We start from the raw sequence: 23,192 nt of genomic DNA on the forward strand, positions 1-23,192 counted from the left end.
CAGTTTTTCCATTGCTTAGAAAAGATGCACTGTCACTATGTACCACTAGCCAAGATGGAACCTGACTTTATATTCAAGGATGGTTCATATTTATGGCAGTCCCCATGTGAGTGAGCCAGGAATGTGCAACTGCCTTTGCAGCACCCTAATATGGATAAATATTTTTGAGCTAATTGACGCCATTATATGATGCTGAATACATGGCCATTTCATCAACGCCCTCCCCCCCCAAAAGAGCATTGTTTGGTCAGGGGGGAAGGGGGTTGCTGGGGGCTAAATTCTCTGGTCACACAGGCATGTGTCACGACCAAGAAACAAAATTGGTTGCAGGCAAGGCTTTGCTTGTTAGGAGCAAAGTAACAGAGGTGTTATATCAAATGGTTTTGACACCTCCTGATGTTTTAAGCATTAGTGAGACAGAGAAAACTTCCTGGGCTCCCTCTAAATCTCCTGAGTATATCTATACCTATAGGAGAGGCTGCCTGTTTGAAACAACAATAATAAAAACAGCATCCTTTCCTCACATTAACACTCAAGAGGAGACCTCCTTTGTACCCGACCTAAGGGCTCTCATATCACCTTCTTGTGCCCTCCAAGACCAGCACTGCAGCCCTGTTTGGGACCATGTTCAAACAACAGCCTCTGTGCAAGAATATGATTGGCCAGTCATGCTACCATAGTCTCAAAAAGTTTGGTTTGGTGGTGGGGAGGCTAGAGGCTGGAAGGTATCAGGTGCACTCAGGGGGACCATAGAAACTGTGATTGGCTTTCCTGCAGAATTCAGGAGCTTTTTCTCCTCCATGTGTTCTTAGGTAGACCCCATTTTTAACTCATAAAAAAGACTTTATCTGTACAAAGTCCCACATATTTTGTATTGGATCTAAATTGGGTTGTTGGTTTCTGCTCATGTAGCGTTAGCATGCCAGTATGGTGCCTACCCAGACCAGGAAGCTACTATGTATCAGTAGGTGAGCCTACCTGATTTAGACATAACACATGTGCCTGGCACATAGGACTCTTCACAAGTACAATATTTTATTGCGTATCCGATATCATGTTGGAATTGGGCCCTATTGTGGCTTCATACATGGCCAACATTGAAGTATCTTGTTCAGTGCTTCGGGGTCTCTGTATCTGCGCATACATACAAGGTCTCACTATGGGGTTTCTTCTTGCAGAGTGAGTCTGGCTTCTTCCTGTCCTCAGAAAGAATGAATTTGACAGACTTACAGGGTCTTTTTGAATACAGGTTCAGTTATCTGTCTTGCCTCTCTCTCTGCCCCTCAGGAATGTTGTCAGCCCTTTTAATTTTCAAAACTCAATATGTACATTTGTTTAATTAAATGTACATCTTGTTGTCATCTGATTGTCCTGATGTGCAACCTATACTCTGCACAAGAGGCTACTGTAAGGACAGAATATGGAGGAACTGATTGGTTCCCAATTTGAAAGGGTGTGAGACAGGGGTGTATTTTATCTCCCTCTTTATTTAATCTATACGCAGAATATATCATATGGAAAGCAGGATTGGACTAAGATGAAGGAGGTGTGAAAAGTGGAGGGAGAAATATCAATAATTTAAGATATGCAGATGATACCATACTACTAGCAGAAATCATTAATGATTTGAAACGAATACTGTTGAAAGTTAAAGAGGAAAGCACAAAAGCAGGACCACAGCTGAACATCAAAAAGACTAAAGTAATGACAACAGAAGATTTATGTAACTTTGCAGTTGACAATGAGGACACTGAACTTGTCAAGGATTATCAATACCTTGGCACAGTCATTAACGAAAATTGAGACTATAGTCAAGAAATCAGAAGAAGGCTAGGACTGGGGAGGGCACCGTGAGAGAACTAGGAAAGGTCCTCAAATGCAAAGATGTATCACTGAACACTAAAGTCAGGATCATTCAGACCATGGTATTTCTGATCTCTATGTATGGATGTGAAAGTTGGACAGTGAAAAAAGCGGATAAGAGAAAAATAAACTCATTTGAAATGTGGTGTTGGAGGAGAACTTTGCGGATACCATGGACTGCGAAAAAGACATATAATTGGGTGTTAGAACAAATTAAACCAGAACTATCACTAGAAGCTAAAATGATGAAACGGAGGTTATCATACTTTGGACACAATGAGAAGACATGATTCATTAGAAAAGATAATAATGCTGGGAAAAACAGAAGGGAGTAGAAAAAGAGGAAGGCCAAACAAGATATGGATTGATTCCATAAAGGAAGCCACAGACCTGAACTTACAAGATCTGAACAGGGTAGTTCATAACAGATGCTCTTGGAGGTCACTGATTCATAGGGTTGCCATAAGTTGTGGTCGACTTGAAGGCACATAACAACAAACATCTTGTTCCCTTTCTTTTATATTTAAAAGACTGGACATTTTAAAATGGGGACGGGAACTGTTCTGGGTTGTGGTCACCAGTTCCAGCTAGTGGGTGCTGTACACAACCAGCTTCAGATTCAGATACACTGAACTGCTTTGCCCTGCTTTCAATATGGCAAAAGAAGTTTATGTGATTAAATGGAAACATGGGAAGTGGGCTTCCTACAGCTAACATTGTTTTTATGTTCCCTCTTGTGTTTTCAGTTTGGATTTATTGGTATATGTTTGCAGTTCTGGTGAGGTGGTTTCACTATATGGTACCTTTAGAAAGATATTGTAGAAGTCACAGGCTGTTCAACACAATTGGAAGAGCACTCTGCATGTGTAGAAGTTCCATGTCCCCAGTGTTGGAAAGTTCTAGTGGCTAAGTGTTGAAGATGTGCTTAGTGAGAGAATTGCCTGGATGAGCTATGGGGGAAGCTCTCCTAATCTGTGAAAGTGCCATGCTTTAACTTGGAAATTCATGAGATTGTTCTGGCTCCCAACCAAAGAAGCGGACTCAAGATTTGAAGGCTGGGTTAAATGAGTGATAGTCTATAAGTCAGCATCAAGCATTCTAAGCATGATTCAGGATATAAAACAGGAGCAGACTAGATGTATGTCTAAAGCAGGCTAGTCATCTCATAAACAGGCTAGGCATCTCTCAAGATACAGACTAGGCAAAATGGAAGCAACAGCAGACTACATATCTCAGGATACAAACTAAATATGCAGAGTCAATGGCAGACTGTTATTGCAATACCTTAATCCCATCCACTCATCCTAAACAGGTCTGAGCATTCTCTAGTACTTTCTTGCTTCAGCTGCAAGGTGGGGGCTCCTTCTAGAAGCTAAGAGCATTTTCTGAAGCTGCCTTTTTTCTAATCTCCATGACCTTGGCTAAAGCATAGATTCAGGCTCAGACAGACTGTTTTTGCTTTCCTCTCTCTGGATGACTCCAGGGTGTTCATTAAGTGTTTATCTTTTCAACAGCTGGGTCTGGGCTGGGTGCCAGTGAGGGAACCTCGTCAGTCATCAGAGGCAAGGGGTATGTGATTGGCTACATTAACCTCACTAAACTCAGTTGCTAGAGGCTTCGAGAAGTGTCTCACCAGACTCAGAGCTACCAGAGATTTCTGGAAACATTTCTCCCATGTTTTCCCTAACCCTCTCCGTGACATATGTAACCCACTCTTCATCCTCCCAAGCTTTCCAAAGGTTCTCCTTGGGGCCAGTGACAGAGATTCTTGTCCTCTGATAGATGCCATATGTCTGATAGATGTCCTCTGAAATGATGCCAACGTTACAGTACTAGACACATGATGCTTAATTTAAGTGTTATGTTACATTGAATGGCTGACACTGTTCTAATTTTTAATTATTTTGTTTCTCTGAGTGAAGAATGATTTTCTCTCTATTATATATCCCATTCAAACTTTGCTGCCCCTTTGCTCTAAAGAACAAAAAACCTGTAGTGAGTAAACACAAACATGTGCTGCCATTTTTAGCATTATTTGTACTTTGATTACTTATCCTTGAATCAGAGTCTTGTAGCACCGGAAAGACTAACAAATTCTGCCTTGTTTCAAGCCTTGTTTTAATAACTTGCCCAATAGCCATGGACAACTAGGAATTCCATGTCGGTGAGTATGTAGGATGGTTGATGGAGGAGGGATCACTTTTGTGGACTTATTTACAAGGCTGAACAAATTTATTGTGACATAAGCTTTCATGGACTAGAGTCTATCTCATCATATGCAAGAAATGTTATCTTAAGTTGTCAGGTGTGTATGCATACATATGGGTGTGTAGAAAAAATGTAAATAGTGGAGTCAAATGGCAATGAAGTGCAAAATATCTTTATTTGCTTCAGTAAATGCTTTGCTTTAACACTGTGTTTGAATTCAGGCAACCCTTCAAACCAATTGCTGAAGCCCTAGTTTTGAGGATGAGGCATGAGCCACAGGTTTGAGCTTTCCCTCCTACCCAGTCCCAGGGATCCAACGTTTTTGGCCAACCTTGGTAGCCAAGCTAACCTATAAATAGTGACTGTCTTGGCCTTGTGTTCTGTGTAGAATAATTTTCAGATAGTCAGACAGGGAAGCTGTTTTTAATTCGGCTGGTTCTTCCTTTCTGCATTCTATGTGACTGTTGCAGGTATGAGTTGGCAGGTTGGCTCCTAGACATTTTTTATTGGGTAGTAATTTTTGTGTACTGTTTTGCAAGGATGGGTGTTAGTTAATGATGGCAGAATTGTGCAAGGCAGATAACTCTTTTGGGGAGATGCTGATTCGTTATATGCATATGGGACACTAGGCTTGTTGCATATGAATGCTGCTGCTGTATTTAAGCTCTTTGTCAGTCTCTTTGCTCTTTTGGACTGTGAAAAAGCACGAGACATCTGACCTTCTTATGTTCTCACCTACTGGCCAACCCTTACACGGGGCTTATCTTTTGATCTACTTGCACAAGCAGCATATGGGGTGCTACCTGGTGTTTACTTGCTACGCAAAGAACTGGAATGTTGTATATCCTGTCTCCTAGGACAAGGTCCGCACATTAGAAACACATTGCTTATGCAATATACTCTTCTATTATACTGTTGACTTAATTGAGGAATTAACTATGTGTGAACCTTAGGAGTTTAAGGATTCCACTCTAGCATTTGGTGAAATTTGAGCAGATAATAGATTATAAAAGCTCATTCAATAAAATCCTTTAATTAGTTTCAAAAATGCATGTCAACTTGTTTAATACATTTTTAAAACATTATTTTCTGGTCTGATTCCTGTATTAGCAAAAATGAGGGAGGTAAATTCCTGGTGTTAGAAATGAGATTTATTCCAGGCCCAATGCTTTTTTTAGGGGGGGGGATCCTTTCTTGGTGAGGTCACATTTTTAGCAGCAATGTTGCAATTGCAAGGGACCGTATAGGACAGCCTTTCTCAACTAGTGGGCCACCAGATGTTGTTGGACCACAACTTCCATCAGCCTCAGCCAGCATTGCCCATGGTCAGGAAAGATGGGAATTGCAGCCCAACAACATCTGGTGGCTCACTAGTTGGGAAAGGCTGGTATAGGAACTCCTATTGAGTCCTTCTGAGAATTGCTGCTATAGTGCCCCACCCCGCCCCCCAGAAGGATTTTCTTCCCTTGAAATGTGTTGGATCTGGAAAAAATCTCATTACTACCACCTGAAGTTTTACCTTCTTTTTGTTGTTGTTGCTTGCCAGCTGTGAGTATCTACCATACATTTAAAACACATTTTTTATCTTCAAAGAAGAACTTGGGAACTTTAATTTGTTAAGGATGCTGGGAGTTGAAGCTCTTTGAAGGGTACTACAATTCCCAAGATTCTTTGGGGGAGGAATGTGCTTTAAATGTATCATGTTTACACAGCCTTATTTTCATGGTTGACCTCTGTGTTTACCCCAGCATTTCTTTCAAGTATAAAAAATGGGCAGCCCATTATATATGCTCTCACTAAGTATAATGATGCAATTTGTCGGCTTCAACAGTATAGTGCTACCACGCGCGCGCGCGCGTGCACACACACACACACGATTTCTTGAGTTTTTACTGCCTGAGGCAAGGGTCCAATTTTACTTTTTCCTTTAGAAATATTATTTCACTAGATCGGAATAACAGAATATGATGATGCCTGTGGGATCTTAATTGCTAAGCATTTTGCCTATGAGCCAGCAAAAGTTGAAGAGCACTACTTTAGTCAGCATTTCATTCTTTTTCTTGGATTTCCTCCTAGATTTAAAGATTAAATAAAATGCAGAATTAACTGAAAGACTCATTGTCTCTGTTTGGCATGATAACTAAGTTATTAGCATTCTATAATGCCATAGATGTGTAAACACAGTGAGAATCTATGGAATTCAGTAAATGGTGAAAGCACTGTAATTTGACATGATTAGAACAAGAGCAGACAACTTGCTGCTAGTATTGTAGTGAATAATTTTAAATTAGCAAGACTAACACAGTATAATGGACGCCTCATTTGGCTTTTTATGGCTAGAAGCAAGCGGCATCGGAATTGTTCTTTGGTTCAGGCATTAGGAGTTATTATATCAGTGAATATGATTATGAAAACTGGTCCCTGAAGTGAGTAGAGAATCCTGCTGCTTAAAAGTAACAAGAGGGCTCTCTAAGGGCTGAGAAAGTAAAAAGGATAAGGCCTGGAGTTAGCCCATGGCACCCTCCACCATTGATGCATGCTCTGGGACCTCCTTTAAACCCTCTGATACTCATTGGGCAGGGGCCACGGTTTAACATTTTCATAATGCCATGGAACTCTACTAAAAATAACTATTTGGTTTTGATACCATAGTGCAGCATGGGCAGGTTTTCAAACTTTCTTCCTCCAGGAATCCTCTCTACACTGAGTTGTTGCCAAGGAATCCTTGAATGTCTATGGAGTGCAAATGATTCTGAGACAAATCCTAGGTTGCAGGTGGCTTGCTTGGAACACTGGCCAGTCCTGTTGGGCCTCATCAGTGTGCCCTAGAATGCACCCAACACTCTCTAGCAGCTGCACATTGCAAGGAAAGACCTTGTAGTAGTGGATAGTGGACAAGCTTTCAGGGAACATGTTCTTTGTTACCGATCTTGAACATCTCCTCTTAAGTGTACATGAAACGCCAGTTTTCTTTGGAACACAGCTTGAAAACCAATGGGCTAAAAGAAGTCTCTTTTCTTTCATCAAGGGGAACATTTTAAATCTGGGTTTATTTAAAATTTAGAAAAATGAAATATTGCAGCCTTGGATTTTTGATCCAAGTTAGGTGTTTATTTATTTAGATAATCTATATACCACTTCACATTTTAAAAATAGAAATCTCTAAGCAGTTCACAAACATTGCAGACAGAGAACAAAACACCATAAATACAATAAAATCTTACAAATAAAAATCAATAATAAATACATTACAGAAATTCCATCATTTATAATAATGCAGTCAGTAACAGAGCGGAGTAACCCTCCTAAACATGCTAAATGTAAGGCACAGTTGGTTACTTTGTAAGCCCAGAACAAGAAGCTGTTAGTTGATGAACAGGCTAATATGGAACTGCACAGGAAAATGAAAGCAACCACAAGAACGCTAAAGGATGGAGTCTTAGCTCCAACATATAATACCGGAGTCAGTGTTTAATTCTGTCATTATCCATTACTATGGAAACCAGTTGGGCTGCCAGAGGAGGTAAAGCCCCTCCTACACTCAACATGAAAATGCAGCAAGCTGTTACAAGAGGGTTGCAGCTCTCTGTCCCTTCTCTGCCAATCCGCAATAGGCTAGTAAGACTAGTAAACATTTTTGTGGGCTTATATACAAGGCTGAAATAATGCCCAGTTTTAATATGTGACGCAAAGTTATTTCAGAAATTGAATAAATCTTCAAGGAACATCTGCTTTCTGATTCATTCATTGAAGACTCAACAGGCTAGTTCCAGCTTGCCATTTTTAGGAGGGCTTTCACTTCATGCAAACAGGTATAGATTGACTTTTATCACTAAGGTCAGGTCTGGGTTTCTAACAGTCTGGAGCAGCTTCCTTTTATGAAGAGAAAATAGGTACATTCAGCATTTTCTTGGATGTTAGAAATCTGACACCCTTGATTAAGTCCTATTAGGTGTGGTCTCCAAGAATGTAGGTGCAAAACTTGGGCATTTATTAAACAGAACCACAGTATCTGAAAGAACATATATTTATTTTATTAAAAATATAAGTTGCCCTTCTACCAGGACTTTCAGGTGACTGACAATAGGTAAGAATTAAATCACATGCTGCAATCACATTGTACGTTGGACAACGTAAGGTCTTTCTCTGTATTCTAATGAACAGAGGGTATAGAACCAGCATAACTTTTGCTCCATGGAATACAGAGGATGGCTTCTAAGACTGAATATTTTTGCAGTTGTAGGCAACCCATTATATATGCTCCCACTAAGTAGAGGCTTATTGAGATACGGATGGGTTGCTGGAGATGGCTAATAAGGTGTGTTTGGCTTTGTGGGTCACAAGTTGTTCAGGGCTTTGTTAAATATTGAGGGCACAGAGCAGGGATGGGGAGACCAGTGACCCTCCAGATGTTGCTGCATTATAACTTCCATCATGCCTGCCCATTGGCCTACGAGGCACATCCTGAAAAAGATCTGGCCCATGGAGCTGAAAAGGTTCCTAACCTCTGTCATACCTCATAATATATTATTTTAAAAAGAATAAAAATCCCAAATTTTGGACACTTGTAAAAGTAATTTATGCAAAAATGCCTGAACTTTGTATCATAACAGATATGAGCAATTGTTGTTTTTCTACATATTTATTAGATGGTTATAAAATGGACCGGGCTGGAAATAAAGTTACATAAATCCAATTACAGCATTTGATATTTTACTGAGGAATTGTAGGCCATTGATGACCGTAATTCAGAAGATTTGCAATGAATGCTTGCTGAATATTACTGTTAGTTAATTAATGAAGGGAGTTAACTGCTGGGAAAACTAATGATCTTCTGTGGTAATACGGTGCTTAGCTGATCACAGAAATTTGCCATTCTAAGTTTGTTTTAGAAGTGGTTTAGGGAAATGACACAGATATCTGCATCTGTTTATAGTTGCAAAATTGCTAGGCTAAAAAGCATCTCTTCTCAGACAGCTTTGTCAGTGTCAAGCAACAAATCTGTCAGCAGGATGAAAATGAGTTTTGAATTGGATTGCAGGTTGCAAAAGTAGCATAAACATACCCAATGACATCAGTTTTAATGGGCGGGTGAGGAGTGGATCAATCACAGGTAATTTTAAATGGCTTTATGAACAAATGTCTTCAGTTATCTAAACCTCAGTATATTGCCTATATAAAAATATTGCTTCTTCTAGTGTATAAAATGTACATTGGAGAGTAATTTACAGTGATCTTGAAAACCTTTAAATCAATTTTTATTTTATTTATCAAGACAAGAACTATTACCTAATTTTTAAAATTTCCTTCCTATGTTATCAGTGTCTCTCCCATAAATCTCTGTTGCACCACCTCCCAGTGTTGCAGCTGGAAATATTGGGATAATTTGTTGACAACACATTTAACACAACTCTTCCCACTTTTGAGCCTTGTCATGGTGGTTCATAGTTCTTACACACATCAGTAAAGGCTTTCTAACCCAAGGCACAAGGCAGACAATGTAAACTCAAACTAATTCAGGACCTCAATGAACCTTGAGTGCACTTTACAATAGTGGTTACCAAACCTTTTTCCCCACTTGAAAATTGATGGGGGTCTTGGTGGACCACTTAATAATTTTTCTGCTTGTTGTAGCAACTGTAATGTGTTGTGCTAAATGGTATATGATTATTAATTGCATTTTTACAGGCATACTGTAGACACCCTGAATGAAGCTTGCAGATCACTGATGGTCCACGGGCCACAGTTTGGGAACTGAGGCTTTAGAACACACCTAACTCTCCTTTGCATCTGTACACATTGCAGGAGAAGATCTCTAATGGAAGGTAAACACTCTTGTCCTGCCTTGGTCATTTTCTCACTGAGGCAGCACTGGTAGGATTCTAAGAAACATCAGGATTTCATGGTTAAAATTTGAAAGACACTGTATGTTGGATCAGACTGTCTGCTTTTTTTTTGGTTAAACAAATTAGCCCCCATATAATGAAATACAAAATTTAAAAGTGAGTAAATAGAAAGTGATTTGTTTAACTACTTTATAGGCAAGGTGTACTGAGGAGAAGAGTGACATGTGAAATAATTGTTTTTACTGAAAAGACCAGACTTTGATCAGTCTACTGATGTGTTGTTATTGATAAGCTTTTATTTTTTCATTTTAGGAATCCTCTCTTCGCTACCATCCAGGGACCTGCCCTGCTCCTGATGTAAGCACGCCAGATGTTGGACACTATGGCTGAGCCTGCAGGAGAAGAACTGGTCTCCAAAGTTGGAGAACTCTGCCATGAGTGTGGGCAGTTCCACCTATTGCCAGACAATCATCTTTATAACTTCCAGGATGAAGTAGATGATGAGCTGACTTGCCACATCTGTCTTCAGCCCTTACTACAGCCTATGGACACACCTTGTGGACACACATACTGTTTTAAGTGCCTTGAAAACTTCATGCAAGAGTACAACTTCTGTCCCATGGATCGGAAAAAACTGTCCTTCCAGCACTGCCGAAAGTCTAGTCTTTTAGTGCGGAATTTGCTTGATAAGCTCATTGTCCTCTGCCCCTTTCAAGAAGATTGTAAGCACACTATGCAACGATGTGAGCTAGAGGCTCACTTACAAAACAGGTGTGTATATGCTTCTGTAATGCCATTAATTGCATTTTATCCCCTCTGGCTCCTTCACCATTATCAGTAACTTATAATTTCAGTTTATGTTTGGCTTGAATATTGTATGTTTTAATGACAGAGGGCAACTGAGCAGAATTTTTGGTTAAGAAATGGAGAATATTTTTGTCATGGTGCTCAAAATGTATCTCTCTCCAAATTAAACATTAACATATTCACAATAAGGAAAGCTGTATTGTGGCATTGAATAGTTTCAACAGAAATGTTTTATAGTCATGATAAATAAGAAACTTTTGGCTGCAATCCTAACCCCACTTACTTCTGACTAGACGTGGTAGGATTGCACAGTTAGTTGTAAAGCCACTGATGATTCATTCAAGCACCTGCATGTAATAGTCTTTGTCAGATCACAGAGGTTGTTCTCCCTTCTGACTGGAGTTCTGAGTATTATATACACTACATTTGTGGTTTAAAGAACTGATATTGCAGTTTTATGAGGTATTTTTATGCTGTTCCTCTTGGACTGTTCCCCCCCACCTTTTAATACACTTTCATCATTTAGCTTGGCACAGCCTCCATCACCTGCAGCCTCCAGTAAGTGTGAAAGGTCTTCCTGTCCCCTGTTTGTCATCCATTAGTAACAGGAGGCTTGCAGTATGCTCCCTCTGGCTAAAAGCATGTCAGGGTGAATAAAATACCAGTGCAAGCTGATTGTTTACATTTGAATGCTAAGTGGCTCTTGTTAAAATAACCTGATAAAGGAAATCTTAATTTAATACAAACTAGTCTGTTAAAATTGATAGTAATGTAGAACTGAATCATGAGCATCCATAAAGTACTGAGTTAAAGGCTGCTATTTTGTGCAAAAAAGAGAACTATATCTGAAGTCAGAGGTTAAGCATTATTCATGACTGCAGTCCTAATATTCTCTTATCTAGGAGTAAGAGCATTGAACTCAATGGGACTTACTTGTGAGTAGATATGTGTAGGATTGTGCCATACTGTATTTCCTATTGTGACCTTCCTACAGGACCCAGTGACTAGCAAGTCATCACAGGTACTACAATCCTGTATGTCACCAGAATAATTCACTGAGCTCATATGCATGGCCATGAACATTGCAGTATTTTCAGTTCTTAGAATATGAATTATGATTCTTGCCATCAAGGAGCCCGGGGCAGGAAACACATAAGTAATAAAACAATGAAAACATCTAAAAACAACTCCAATACAGATGAAGGCTGTGAAAGATCCTTATTTAAAAGGCTTGTTGAAAGAGGAAGATCTTCTGTAGGTGCTGAAAAGATGAGATGGCACCTGTCTAATATTTAGCAGGAACAAATTCCAAAGTGTAGGTGCCATGATACTGAAGGCCCAATACATATATTGTGTGGAACAGACCTCTTGATAAGATTGGTGTCTGCAGGAGGCCCTCTCCTGCAGAGCACAGTGATTGACTGGGTACATAAGATGATGAAACAATGTTGACATTTACTTACCATCTGATGGAGGACTATTTTTCCAGTAACTATAATTTGTTGCTTCTGGAATGTTTTGGACTAAAGTTACAACCTTATCCTATGCATATTTATTCTGAAATTGGGCACATTTTATTTGCTTCCAAGTAAGTATTCATAGGATTGCAGCCTTAGCCTTCAAATTGGTGATCTTCCTTAGGATCCTTATATATGCACAGTCTTGAGAGAAAGAAACAAATGTGTATTTCATCTCTAAAGGCCAAGTCACTTTAAACAAGTATACTTAACCTGGCAACTTTAATTTTTGAGAGAAAGCAGCCTTGGGCCCTTGAACTGAAATGTATTTCCAATCTGGATTCAATTGTTTTTTCTTGATCTAAAATCATAATGTATGCCTATGGTTTTAGATTGCCTTTATTTAAAATTGCCTTGATTGAAACATTCCACTGTTGTGGTGCACGTAGGGATGAATTGTGCCCAGCTGTGATGTACCACAGCTGTGTACTAATTTGCTATGCCATTAAATTAAAATAAATAAAATATAACTCTTCCACACAAGAATACATGCAGTAACAATATATTTTCTACCCTTATCCAGCCTTTCCATTGTACTTATACAGGCTGTAGTGTATCTATAACAAGTATTCTAATACTGAGTAGATCTGTTTTATTAAACTGTTCTTTAACTTATATGTTACACATGCAACTAAAAAGGATAAATACGTTTCAGTAATCTGAAGGTTAAATGTTTCTTTGTGTTAACACACAATCATGGTTTTTTTAGCAGAACAAAATGCTTCCCCCCTTCCCCAAGCTGCAGGGACCTTTGCTCCAAGTTAATAGCTCTTGATAATGGATCTGAGGACAAAGAGTTTTGTAAATAGCCTTTAAGGTGTAACATAGCAGATTGCTGCTGTTACAGTGAGCCAGACTGAAGAACGTCCAGATGGCAATTGTGCTGAGAAAATAATTTGACATTTTTCATATTTTTTGTATTAAAAAAAGAACAAAATAATTCACAATTTGTGAGTCCAACAACAAAAAAGTTTTTTATCTGTAGTCTCTAAACCGGTAATATTTTCGATAACTAAGAGCATATTAACTATTTCTAATTAGGCTGTGTATGTAGAGGACCCCACATCATTTCTTAACTGATCCGAGAATGATTGGATTATATCCCATGAAGTTTTACTAAGAGTAGACCCATTGAAAGCAATTGACCTAAGTTAGTCATGTTCATTAATTTCAGTGGGTCTCCTCTGAGTAGGACTAGCACTGGATACATCCCACCTTCCCTCAAGCTGGTGTGTGAACTAATTGCTATTATGAAAAACAGTAGCTCAGGTCAGACAGTCCTCCAAACCATGGTATGAGTATTGGAAGCAATCCATGGATTTGTGCCCTCCTTTCCTCCTCCCCTCTCAGGTCACTTCACTTTTGGTATTTTAGCTGAGCACAACAATCGTTTGAACGTTTGGCATCACTGCAAACTGAAAGTGAAGCTGAAAAGGAGTGGGATGGAAGGGAATGTGTGAGGCTGCTGCTAAAATAAGTTATAGATGGAGATTTCCATTTAAATGTAAGACTTGTACATTGGATGGTAGACAGTAACCCCTGACAGAGGCTCAAATGAATATGAACAGTTGTGTTTCCTCTGAAACCTGGATCTCTTCACAACATAGAGTGCATTCCTAATGTACTTCTGAGCTACTGCCATTGGGGAGCATTTTTGAAGTATATAATTTGAGGACGTTGGGGATAGTGTTTTCCATTCTCATGTTGGATCTCCATATTGTCGGGGTTACTACTTTCAGAGAGAAAAAAAAATGCAAACTTTCCATCTTCACAGAGCTGCTTTTCAGTTAGAATGTGAAGGTAGAGTTGATTTTGAGATAACAACAGAATGCAAGATTAATAGCGCAGTCCTGTGCTGCTCAGAAGCAAGCCCCATTGAGTTCAATGAGGCTTTAGTCCTAGGTAAGGGTGCATAGGATTTCAGCCTAAATCTTCAGTCCTATGCACCCTTACTGGTAGTCAATGAATTTAGTGGGACTTTTACATGAGTAGCATGCATAAGATTGCACTATAAATTAACTAGTCTTGTAATCTAGGTTGCCTTGTGTATTGGTGTCCCAGAAATATCCGCTCGCCTGTGCTGGAAGCTGGATGCTAGACTAGATGGACCCTTATTCTGATTCAGCAGGACTCTCTTTACATCCTTAGCCATTACAATATTTGTTGTCTTTTCACATGGACTCTTTCTGGTGTGAACTTAGCATGAGGCTGTCTCCTTCTGTCTTATTAGATCATTTTCCTTCTTGCTCCGGTCATTCCTGGAGGGGCGAACCCAGAAGGTGGTATTGGGGGACTCCTGTTCGACTCCTTGGCCGTTGGCCTGTGGAGTCCCTCAGGGTTCAGTTTTGTCCCCTATGTTATTTAACATCTACATGAAACCGCTGGGAGAGGTTGTTCAGGCATTTGGAGTTTGGTGCCACCAGTATGCTGATGACACCCAACTCTATTTCTCCTTTCCACCTTCTTCCAAGGAAGCTGTCTCGGTTTTAAACCGGTGTCTGACATCAGTTGTGGATTGGATGAGGGTGAACAAATTGAGGCTTAATCCAGACAAGACAGAGGTGCTCCTGGTCAGTCGTAAGGCAGATCAGGGAATAGGGATATAGCCTGTGCTGGATGGGGTTATACTCCCCCTGAAGACACAGGTTCGCAGTTTGGGTGTCCTCCTGGACTCAGCTTTAAATTTGGATTCCCAGGTTTCTGCAGTGGCCAGGAGGGCTTTTGCACATTTGAGATTAGTGCGCCAAATGTGCCCGTTCCTTGACCCGTCTGATCTGGCCATGGTGACACATGCCTTAGTCACATCCCGTTTAGATTACTGTAACGCGCTCTACATGGGGCTGCCTCTGAAGACTGCTCGGAAACTTCAGCTGGTACAATGTGCTGCAGCCAGAATGTTAACTGGGGTTGATTACAGGGACCACACAACTCCCCTGCTAAAAAGGCTCCACTGGCTGCCAGTTTGTTTCCAGACACAATTCAAAGTGCTGGTGTTGACCTATAAAGCCCTACACGGCTTGGGTCCAGGCTATTTGTCAGACCGCATCGCCCTCTATGTGCCTGCCTGGGCCCTGAGATCTTCAGGAGAGGCCCTTCTTTCAATACCTTCATCCACACAAGTACAACTAGTGAGGATACAAGATAGGGCCTTCTCGGTGGCTGCCCCTAGGCTTTGGAATACCCTCCCTAAGGAGATAAGAATGGCCTCTTCCCTGCAGTCCTTTCGTCGACAGGTAAAAACTTTCTTATTTCAGCAAGCCTTTGATTCTGAAGGCAGCTAAGGATAGGCCCAAAAGGAGGTCATATTGCTGTTGCTTGTTTATTTTTTATTCTGATTTTATGAGTATAGTTTTTAATTATCAGAAACAGTTTAATGCTATTTTAAATTAGAGTTCATTTTTTAATTATATCTGTCTATATTTATTTACTTATGTATTATATGCTTTTAACTTTGGTAGGTTTTAATTGTATCTGTTTTTTATCTGGAAGCCGCCGTGAGTTCCAATTTGGAAAAACGGCGGGGTATAAATAAAGTTAATAAATAAATTGTATTTAATCTTAGGAGGAAACTGAAACCCAACAGGAGAAGCAGGGTGGGGGAGGGAGGAGTCTATATGGAAAATATTGAGTTGAGAAATATGGATGTTGAGCCAAATATGAAGTAACCAATAAATCTCATTTTTGAAGGGAAGCTGCACTGGAGGTACAGTAGTTTACCGCTACCTTGTGGATTTTTAATTTGAATGGGAATACAGTAGAATGGAACAAGTATAGAAGCTAGTCTGTTCTTGCCATATCTTCTTTGGAAAGAAGAGGAGATATTTCCTGGTTACCTGCTGTCCTGGTTGCCACAGCTTAAACACACGTTAATGATGCTTCTAGGCAGCATTGCTGAGAGACCAAAGAAAGAGAGGAAGAGGGGAGAAATTCCTATTTACACAAATGGGAGCTTAGTGCCAACAAATCCTCATCTTGCCTCCCTCCAAAAACAACCCTAAGCTCTGATACATCTAGGAGTCTTACGTTTGCACTCTTATTCACTCCTTGGCAGTTCCAGAAAGAGTTTAACTGTTGGAAAAGTTTGTTTGAGCCAAGCAAAGTAAAAAAAAAAATCAGTGTAACTTTCTATATAATTGCCTTGGCAGAAATCATTAGGAAATATGACATGTAGAAAGCATTGCTTGAAAACTAAAGTCACTGATTACCCAGATGCTTGATTCGCACCCATTACTCTTTTGCCCATCTCAAGTCCAAGTATTTGCTTATGCATTAAAGGATGCATATATTGTAAATAACAATACTTGGCTAACAAATATTTTTATGGGAGTTCCTCCTTCTTCTCTCTCTCTCTCCATTTCCTGTGATTTATTAAACTAATTGTGTTATTTAAGCTGACCGTGGAGTCTGTATGTTAGGATAGAAAAACTTAGTGAAAGCAGTCACTCCACCCAGCCTAAAGGTGGAAGACGAAGATGTGTGGTTGATAGTGGTGCCTTACTACGTACCTGGATGTCCTTATCATAATGGTGCGTAATGAAAGAGAGACACATTTCCTTTCAGAGCTTCTTTTGCCTTCTCATACAGGTGTCCTGGCTTCAAGAAATACAAAGTTCAACTAGAAAGGAAAAAGAATCCTCGCTCCAGGTTGAAGGGAGATTCTCTTTCCAGACTGGAATCAAATACTCTGAAGGATCCTGAGATATTGAGTGGAGTGTCATCCCTCGTGGCTGGAAGCTCAATAGCTGCAGTGGTCTCTCTGGAGACACCAGAACCTGGGCTGGTTAATCCAGCCTTTGATGGGAGTGAAGAAGGTAGGCATTTCTCTCTCTGGATGAATTCTGTGAACAAAGAAAGCAATTTGATTTGAAACACTTTACAGAAAGCAGGCATGTTTGCAGAAATTATTTCGAATTTTCCTTCTGTCTTATAGGTTGTAAGAATTCATTGGTCTGGTAAAAGAGCTGAAAGCCATAACTATAAACAGGGCTGTACAGAATGTGATACTGAGTGCAGAACTCAACTTTCTAAAAATCTTGGCTTTATTTTTATTTTTATTAAAAGCAAGTTGCTAGTCTTTACTGCAGCTAAGATACATGTTTGTAAGTGTATGGACAATGCCTTTGAAATATCAGAAGCCCAGACAGGTAGCTTCATAGGATTTCCAGTGTTTTGGGGGCAGCAATTCAGTGCATTGCATAGCATAGCTTTTTGTTCTTTCCTATAAATTGTTCGAAAGTAAGGGAAAACAGTAAAAGTCACCCAGATTGCATTGTTTATACAGATTGCATAACATATTTTCTTAGTGCAAAATTTGTGTTTACTGGGAGCAGAATTTCGATTTTTAAAAAGTGTAGGATACATAGTCCTGTTTGTATAAGTTTCTATTTCAGCTTTATTTGTGTCCATAATAAGCACAGGTGCTGTTTGGTTGTAGCCAATTTGTACAATACATATCCATACCCAAGGAGACAAAAGTGCGCTTTTGGTAGGAATGGAGTTTGCTGCATGGTGCCGATCCACATGCAGTTTGATAGTCTGTCGTTTCTTTACCAGTCTGTCCTTTTTTTATTTCCGCTTTCTCTGGCAGTTGCCAATTCAATCTGCTGTGTGCGTGTTTGGGTGATTCGATGTGCAGGGGTTTTTTTTCGGGTTGCAAAAATAAGTAATTGTTTTCGTAGATACTTGTGTAAACGACAGCATTCCACATAGCTTTTTGGCAGTGGAGAAAAACATTGCGTGATTTTTAAGTTGCTTTACGATCTGGTTTAAGCAATGAATTACCGGTTTACTTAAATCGTTTAAAAACTCTCACACTTAGATAGGGCACCAGGAGCTATGCCAATGATTGAACATCAACAAGGGTCTCACAAGGGGCAGCAGTAGAAAGTTTAAAAAACACAGTCGGAGAGTGGGAGAGGGGCGGAAAGGCACTGCACTGCACAGACACTGTCTGTCACTGTCAGTCACACACAGTGACACACACACACACACACACACACACATTTAGCACAGAGTGTGTGAGAGAGACAGCCCTTGGTTAGCTCAGGACAGCAGCAACAAAAGGGGGGGCGGGGCTAGGCGAGGCAGGTAGAGTGGGCCAGTCTCCTCATAGTAATGTTTTCCACACAAGAGATTCAGAATGCTCTGAGATATCTTGTTTGAAAAACATGACATTGCAGGATGATTTGACAATTAACACTGAAGACATATAGCCATTTATTTGCATTATATTGCGATAATGAATTTCCCCCCGTAATATATAGTGGACAAATGGAAATCCTGTGGTTGACACATCTTAATTATGAAAAATATTATGTAAAATGAGAGGATTTCAGAAAAAAATCTTGCCTGTTGCAGTCGCGGTCACAAAATCCGTGTTGATTACAGCTGTGGCCTGCTGCAAGAGATCAGTGCTGCTGCGAAAAGATAGTGAAGTGGCAAATTCAGTTGGGATTTTGTTCGATTTTGTTGGATATTCTCCCCCATCCCTAGCTTTTGGAAACATGATATATAGTTCAGTTTTGTTTCTGTTTTGTCCCATGATGAGGGTTGCAAGGAATGAAGGAAAAGATGCCAAGGACATGGAAAACTGTATTTCATCTTCTGAGATGTTTAATAGCTGTGCAGTAGGTAGTAAACTCCAGCATCTTAAAATTTCAAGGTCTAATCTGCAATTGTGTCTCCTTTGTCTTCCCATTCCCACCTCTGATTCTCACTTTCAGATTTGCCCCAAAGAGCTAGTCTCCTAGCAGAGACAAGTACAATTGAAATTCACAGAGAAGACCCTGAGGAAGAACTTGGGATGCGGATCGTTGGGGGTAAAGACACACCGCTTGGCAATATTGTTGTCCAAGAAGTTCTTCAGGATTCAGTTGTTGCTGCAGATGGAAAAATTGCACCTGGAGACCATATCCTGGAAGTAGGTTTACTATAATGAAAAGGGTTTGGGGTGCTAAATTACAAACTGATTCCTGGACATTAAAAAAAGTAAAACCAGGTTTGAAGACTATAGTTTGCTGGGAGAGGTGATACATAAGAGCATTTTGGAAGCCTTTTCAACTGGTGTAAAGATTTGGAAGAAAAGGATATCTACTTTTAATGTCAGGAACTTTGGATCACTTCTGAGAGAAAAGTGACTAACAAATATAAAAAATAAATACTGATAATACTTAAATTGACAGGTCCTCACATTTAGCTATGCAGCACGCTCATAGTATTGCAGTCAACAATGGATTTAATATATGTTAGCTTTTATTCTCCCTAACTTGTATAACAGAAGAGAGAAGGATTGTTGTCCATAATCTGATTTTTTTTTTTAACCTTGATATGGGCTCCTGGTTTCCTTCCCTCAGCAATACTGTGTTTCTGCCTTCCGTCACTGGCTTTTGCGTCACCCACTATCCTGGCCTATATTCTTTCCTAATGCCTCAGAGCACATTAGCTTTTATTTTACTCTCCCTTTAGCTATGGCATCAGCAACTTTATTAAATAAATGAATAATAATTACAATTTATAATAAGAGGCTTGCAGAGTAAAACTCATAAAATCACAAGGCTAGAATATATTTATTTATTTATTTATTACATTTATATCCCACCTTTCCTCCAAGGAGCTCAAGGTGGCATGTATGGTTCTCCTCACTCTACATTTTATCCTCACAACAACGCTGTGAGGTAGGTTAGGCTGAGAGGCTGTGACTGGCCCAAGGTCACCCAGCAAGCTTCATGGCAGAGTAGGGATTTGAACCCTGGTCTCCCAAGTCCTAGTCCAGCACTCTGACCACTATGCCTCGCTGTAAATAACATACTGTAAATATAAATCCCGAAACAAAATACTGAGCAGCGCAGTCTAAAAATGAACAGTCAGGGAATGCCCAAACAAACAAACAGATGTTTAATGGGAATATAAAATGAGTAGCTGTTGACTCTTCTGATTGCACAGAGGAGGGTGTTCCAGAGGGTCAGTGTTACTGTGGAAAATATTTGTTTCCGTGTTACTAGATGGCAAACTGCCATCTGTGGTATGACCACAAGGCCTCTTTGGAGGATCATAAAGATTGTCTGGTGCTGTTCAGGGTAAGGCGATCTGCCAGGTATCCTGGTTCTAAGTTGTTCAGAGCTTTATATGTTAATAACAAAACCTTGAATGTGGTTTGATAGCTAATAGGCAGCCAGTGCAGTTCTTTTAAAACGGATGTAATATGTGTATAGCTAGCTGCAGCTTCTGAACCAGTCCCATTACTGTGATCTAATTATGAGGTTACCAGTAGAGTACATGTGTATGTGTGGAGTACAGTGGTCAGGAAAATGAATAGCTGTTGTTCCAACCAAATTGGTAGCAGACACTCTTTGCCATGGAAGTCACTTGAGCCTTTAAAGACAATGATAGTTCCAGGAGCACCCCTAGACTATATAATTGCTCCTGAAGAGAAAATGAAACCCCATCCAGAACAGGCGGGCATCCCAATTCCTAGACTCAGGACCCACTCACTCATGGACCTGTGTTTTATCAGGATTCAGTCTGTTTGTCCCATGACAATGTCAAAGCATCTGTGTAGATCATGCACAGCCTTGCTTGATCTGGATGTTACAGAGAAATAGAAATTCCTGAAGAAATAAACTGGTCCAGTGAAGGGCCTCCTCACTGCAGTGCTTTTATTCTACATTTACTTTTCCTCTGCTGGAGGAAGGGAAGGACAGCATATCATAGTATAAGGCTCTGTACCAAGTAGTATTTTGATTGGTGGTTTGTTTTTATCTTCTTCCAAGGTGAACGGTGTCAATGCTAGCAGTGTGACTCATAGCCAAGCTCTTGCCTTACTGCGTCAACGCTGTGCTGTGCTTCGCCTCATAGTACTGCAAGAGAAAGGGTTTACCACCAGAACTGGGCAACAGGATTCTTGCTCTACAATAAACCAGGAAGTGATCCATGTTACCCTTGTAAAGAGAGACCGAACAGAACCGCTTGGTATCAAACTGATCAGAAAAACAGATGAGCCTGGAATTTTTATTCTGGACTTGCTAGATGGAGGCTTGGCAGCCAAAAATGGGAAACTGAGTCAGAATGATAAAGTTCTCTCTATAAATGGCCAGGATCTACGGCAGGGAACACCTGAAGCAGCTGCACAGATAATCCAGGTATCTTTAAGTTGGTGGTGGGGAACCTCAGACCTGGGAGCTGAATATGGTCCTCCAGATTTCTCTGTGCTGTCGTTGGGGCTCGCTAAGTCACTCCCCGCAGGCCACACACCTTGCTGGCCCTGCTCCATTCCCTCCTTGAGTGCTTTTGCCTAGCTAGAATGTGCCTTTGAACGGTGGTGATGCCTCTTGCTTGCCTGAATAGAGAGGTGGGTATCTAGAAACCTCTTACATGTGCGTTCCTAGAAAGTACTCTTCTTTACAAAGGTAAGTGTCACATCTGTTTGTTTCCCCCACCACCATAAGGTTGCCCATGAGTGAAAAAAGTTTCCTGCCCCTGCTTTAAGGAGTGGCACAATCAACAACCTAATAACTCATTTGAATTCTCAAATGCTGTGGTAGGGAAGCCATGGTCATATGAAGCCTGTTGGTCCATCCAGCACAGAATTGTGTATTCTGACTTGCAGCAGCTTTCCACATTTGCAGGCAGAGATAGCTCTTTCCCAAACCTACAATTGTCATCTTTTTTGGTGATTATTGAACCTGGTTCTTTGTGGGTGCCACTGAGGGGTGTCCTATCCTCAAAGAAGAAACCAATTATTTGAGAATCCCTGAGTGTAGCAAGCAGATCAAGGGGATTTGCAGTTTAGCTTTTGGATACAGAATACCTTTGTTACGTCTCGTTTACTTGAGTAAGCAGGGGTGTGTACACTTTCCAAAATTAAACTAATTATTAAACTTTTTTCAAATGCTACATAAACAATAAAGTAATGGCACAGTCTACATTTCAGCAATAAAATTAGAGTTGCACAGTTTCTGCCTTTAAAGACACGATGGGACCACAGTATTATGCCATTGTTTCACTGCCCTCTCTATTTTGAATGGACTGGCCTATAAGTCACGTAAAGAGGTTGTAGGCTTGGTTAAAATGCCCAGATGAAGTGGCAAACAGAACTTCAAAGCAGAAACATGATGCCAACTCTGCTGAGAGTGGCTATATGCCATAGCCACAATGGATTTTTCACATTCGTCCATGTTAAATTGAAAATACCTGTCATGCCATTCTGCTGCTTTCCCTAAGCTCATTTCAAAACAAAATCTTACAAAACTTACAGTCCTGAACTCAGAAACACTTGCTTAACAACTGTAAGTTTTCATGGCGATACACAAAACACTCAGATGGAATCCAGACTTCAAAGTATAAAACAAGTAAAAAAATCCAGACCCTCGTTGGACTTTTTTCTGTCAGTGGTCTCATAATTTGTTGAAATTAATTAAATATCGGCCATGTTCACAGAGTATTGTCAGGACCCCTCCTGTGGTCCCCACCTTGTCACGGGCCCACCTCAAGATTCTGCTCTCAAAACGGTTCGCTCTCCTGCTCTAGCAAAGATCTCTCAAGATCCTGCTGCTAGGCAGCACCACCAGACACTCCCTGTAAACAATATTGACTTGAGACTGTGCCTTCCTCTCCTTCTCACTTATTGCTACATTGTGTCTGGGTGCACTTACAGGTCTCAACCTCCCTGTACCTATCACTTTGAATGAGTTTTTATAACTTTTGTTACAGTTTTAGATACCACTGTTAAAGTTTTCAGATACTGTCTCTGTATATTAGTATTTTATCTGGCTGAAACCTGTATTTGGTTGCCTGTAATAAACTGATGATGATGAGTTCAAATCGGCAAGGCCTGATAAACTGCATCCTAGAGTATTGAAGGAACTGGCTGAAGAACTCTCAGAACCGCTGTATATTATCTTTGCGAAATCATGGAGGACCGGTGAAATGCCGGATGACTAATGTTGTCCTTATC

General features: G+C 40.3%; 1 protein-coding gene across 2 annotated transcripts in view; it reads left to right on the forward strand.

Annotated features, from left to right (window-relative positions):
• Window positions 1-23,192, forward strand: part of LOC133371327 (ligand of Numb protein X 2-like) — a 60,809-nt gene that overhangs the window by 20,140 nt on the left and 17,477 nt on the right. The window contains exons 2-6 of one of the 2 annotated variants that reach the window (XM_061598628.1): window positions 9,760-9,896; window positions 10,230-10,688; window positions 16,826-17,052; window positions 18,964-19,160; window positions 21,010-21,378. In XM_061598628.1, coding sequence (XP_061454612.1) covers window positions 10,288-10,688; window positions 16,826-17,052; window positions 18,964-19,160; window positions 21,010-21,378 — 1,194 coding nt within the window. In that variant the 5' untranslated portion in view covers window positions 9,760-9,896; window positions 10,230-10,287. The remainder of the gene's footprint in view (window positions 1-9,759; window positions 9,897-10,229; window positions 10,689-16,825; window positions 17,053-18,963; window positions 19,161-21,009; window positions 21,379-23,192) is intronic. The other variant, XM_061598629.1, reaches the window with a different exon arrangement.

Source organism: Rhineura floridana, chromosome 16, assembly GCF_030035675.1.
Source record: "Rhineura floridana isolate rRhiFlo1 chromosome 16, rRhiFlo1.hap2, whole genome shotgun sequence".
NCBI classification, from domain to species: Eukaryota; Metazoa; Chordata; class Lepidosauria; order Squamata; family Rhineuridae; genus Rhineura; species Rhineura floridana.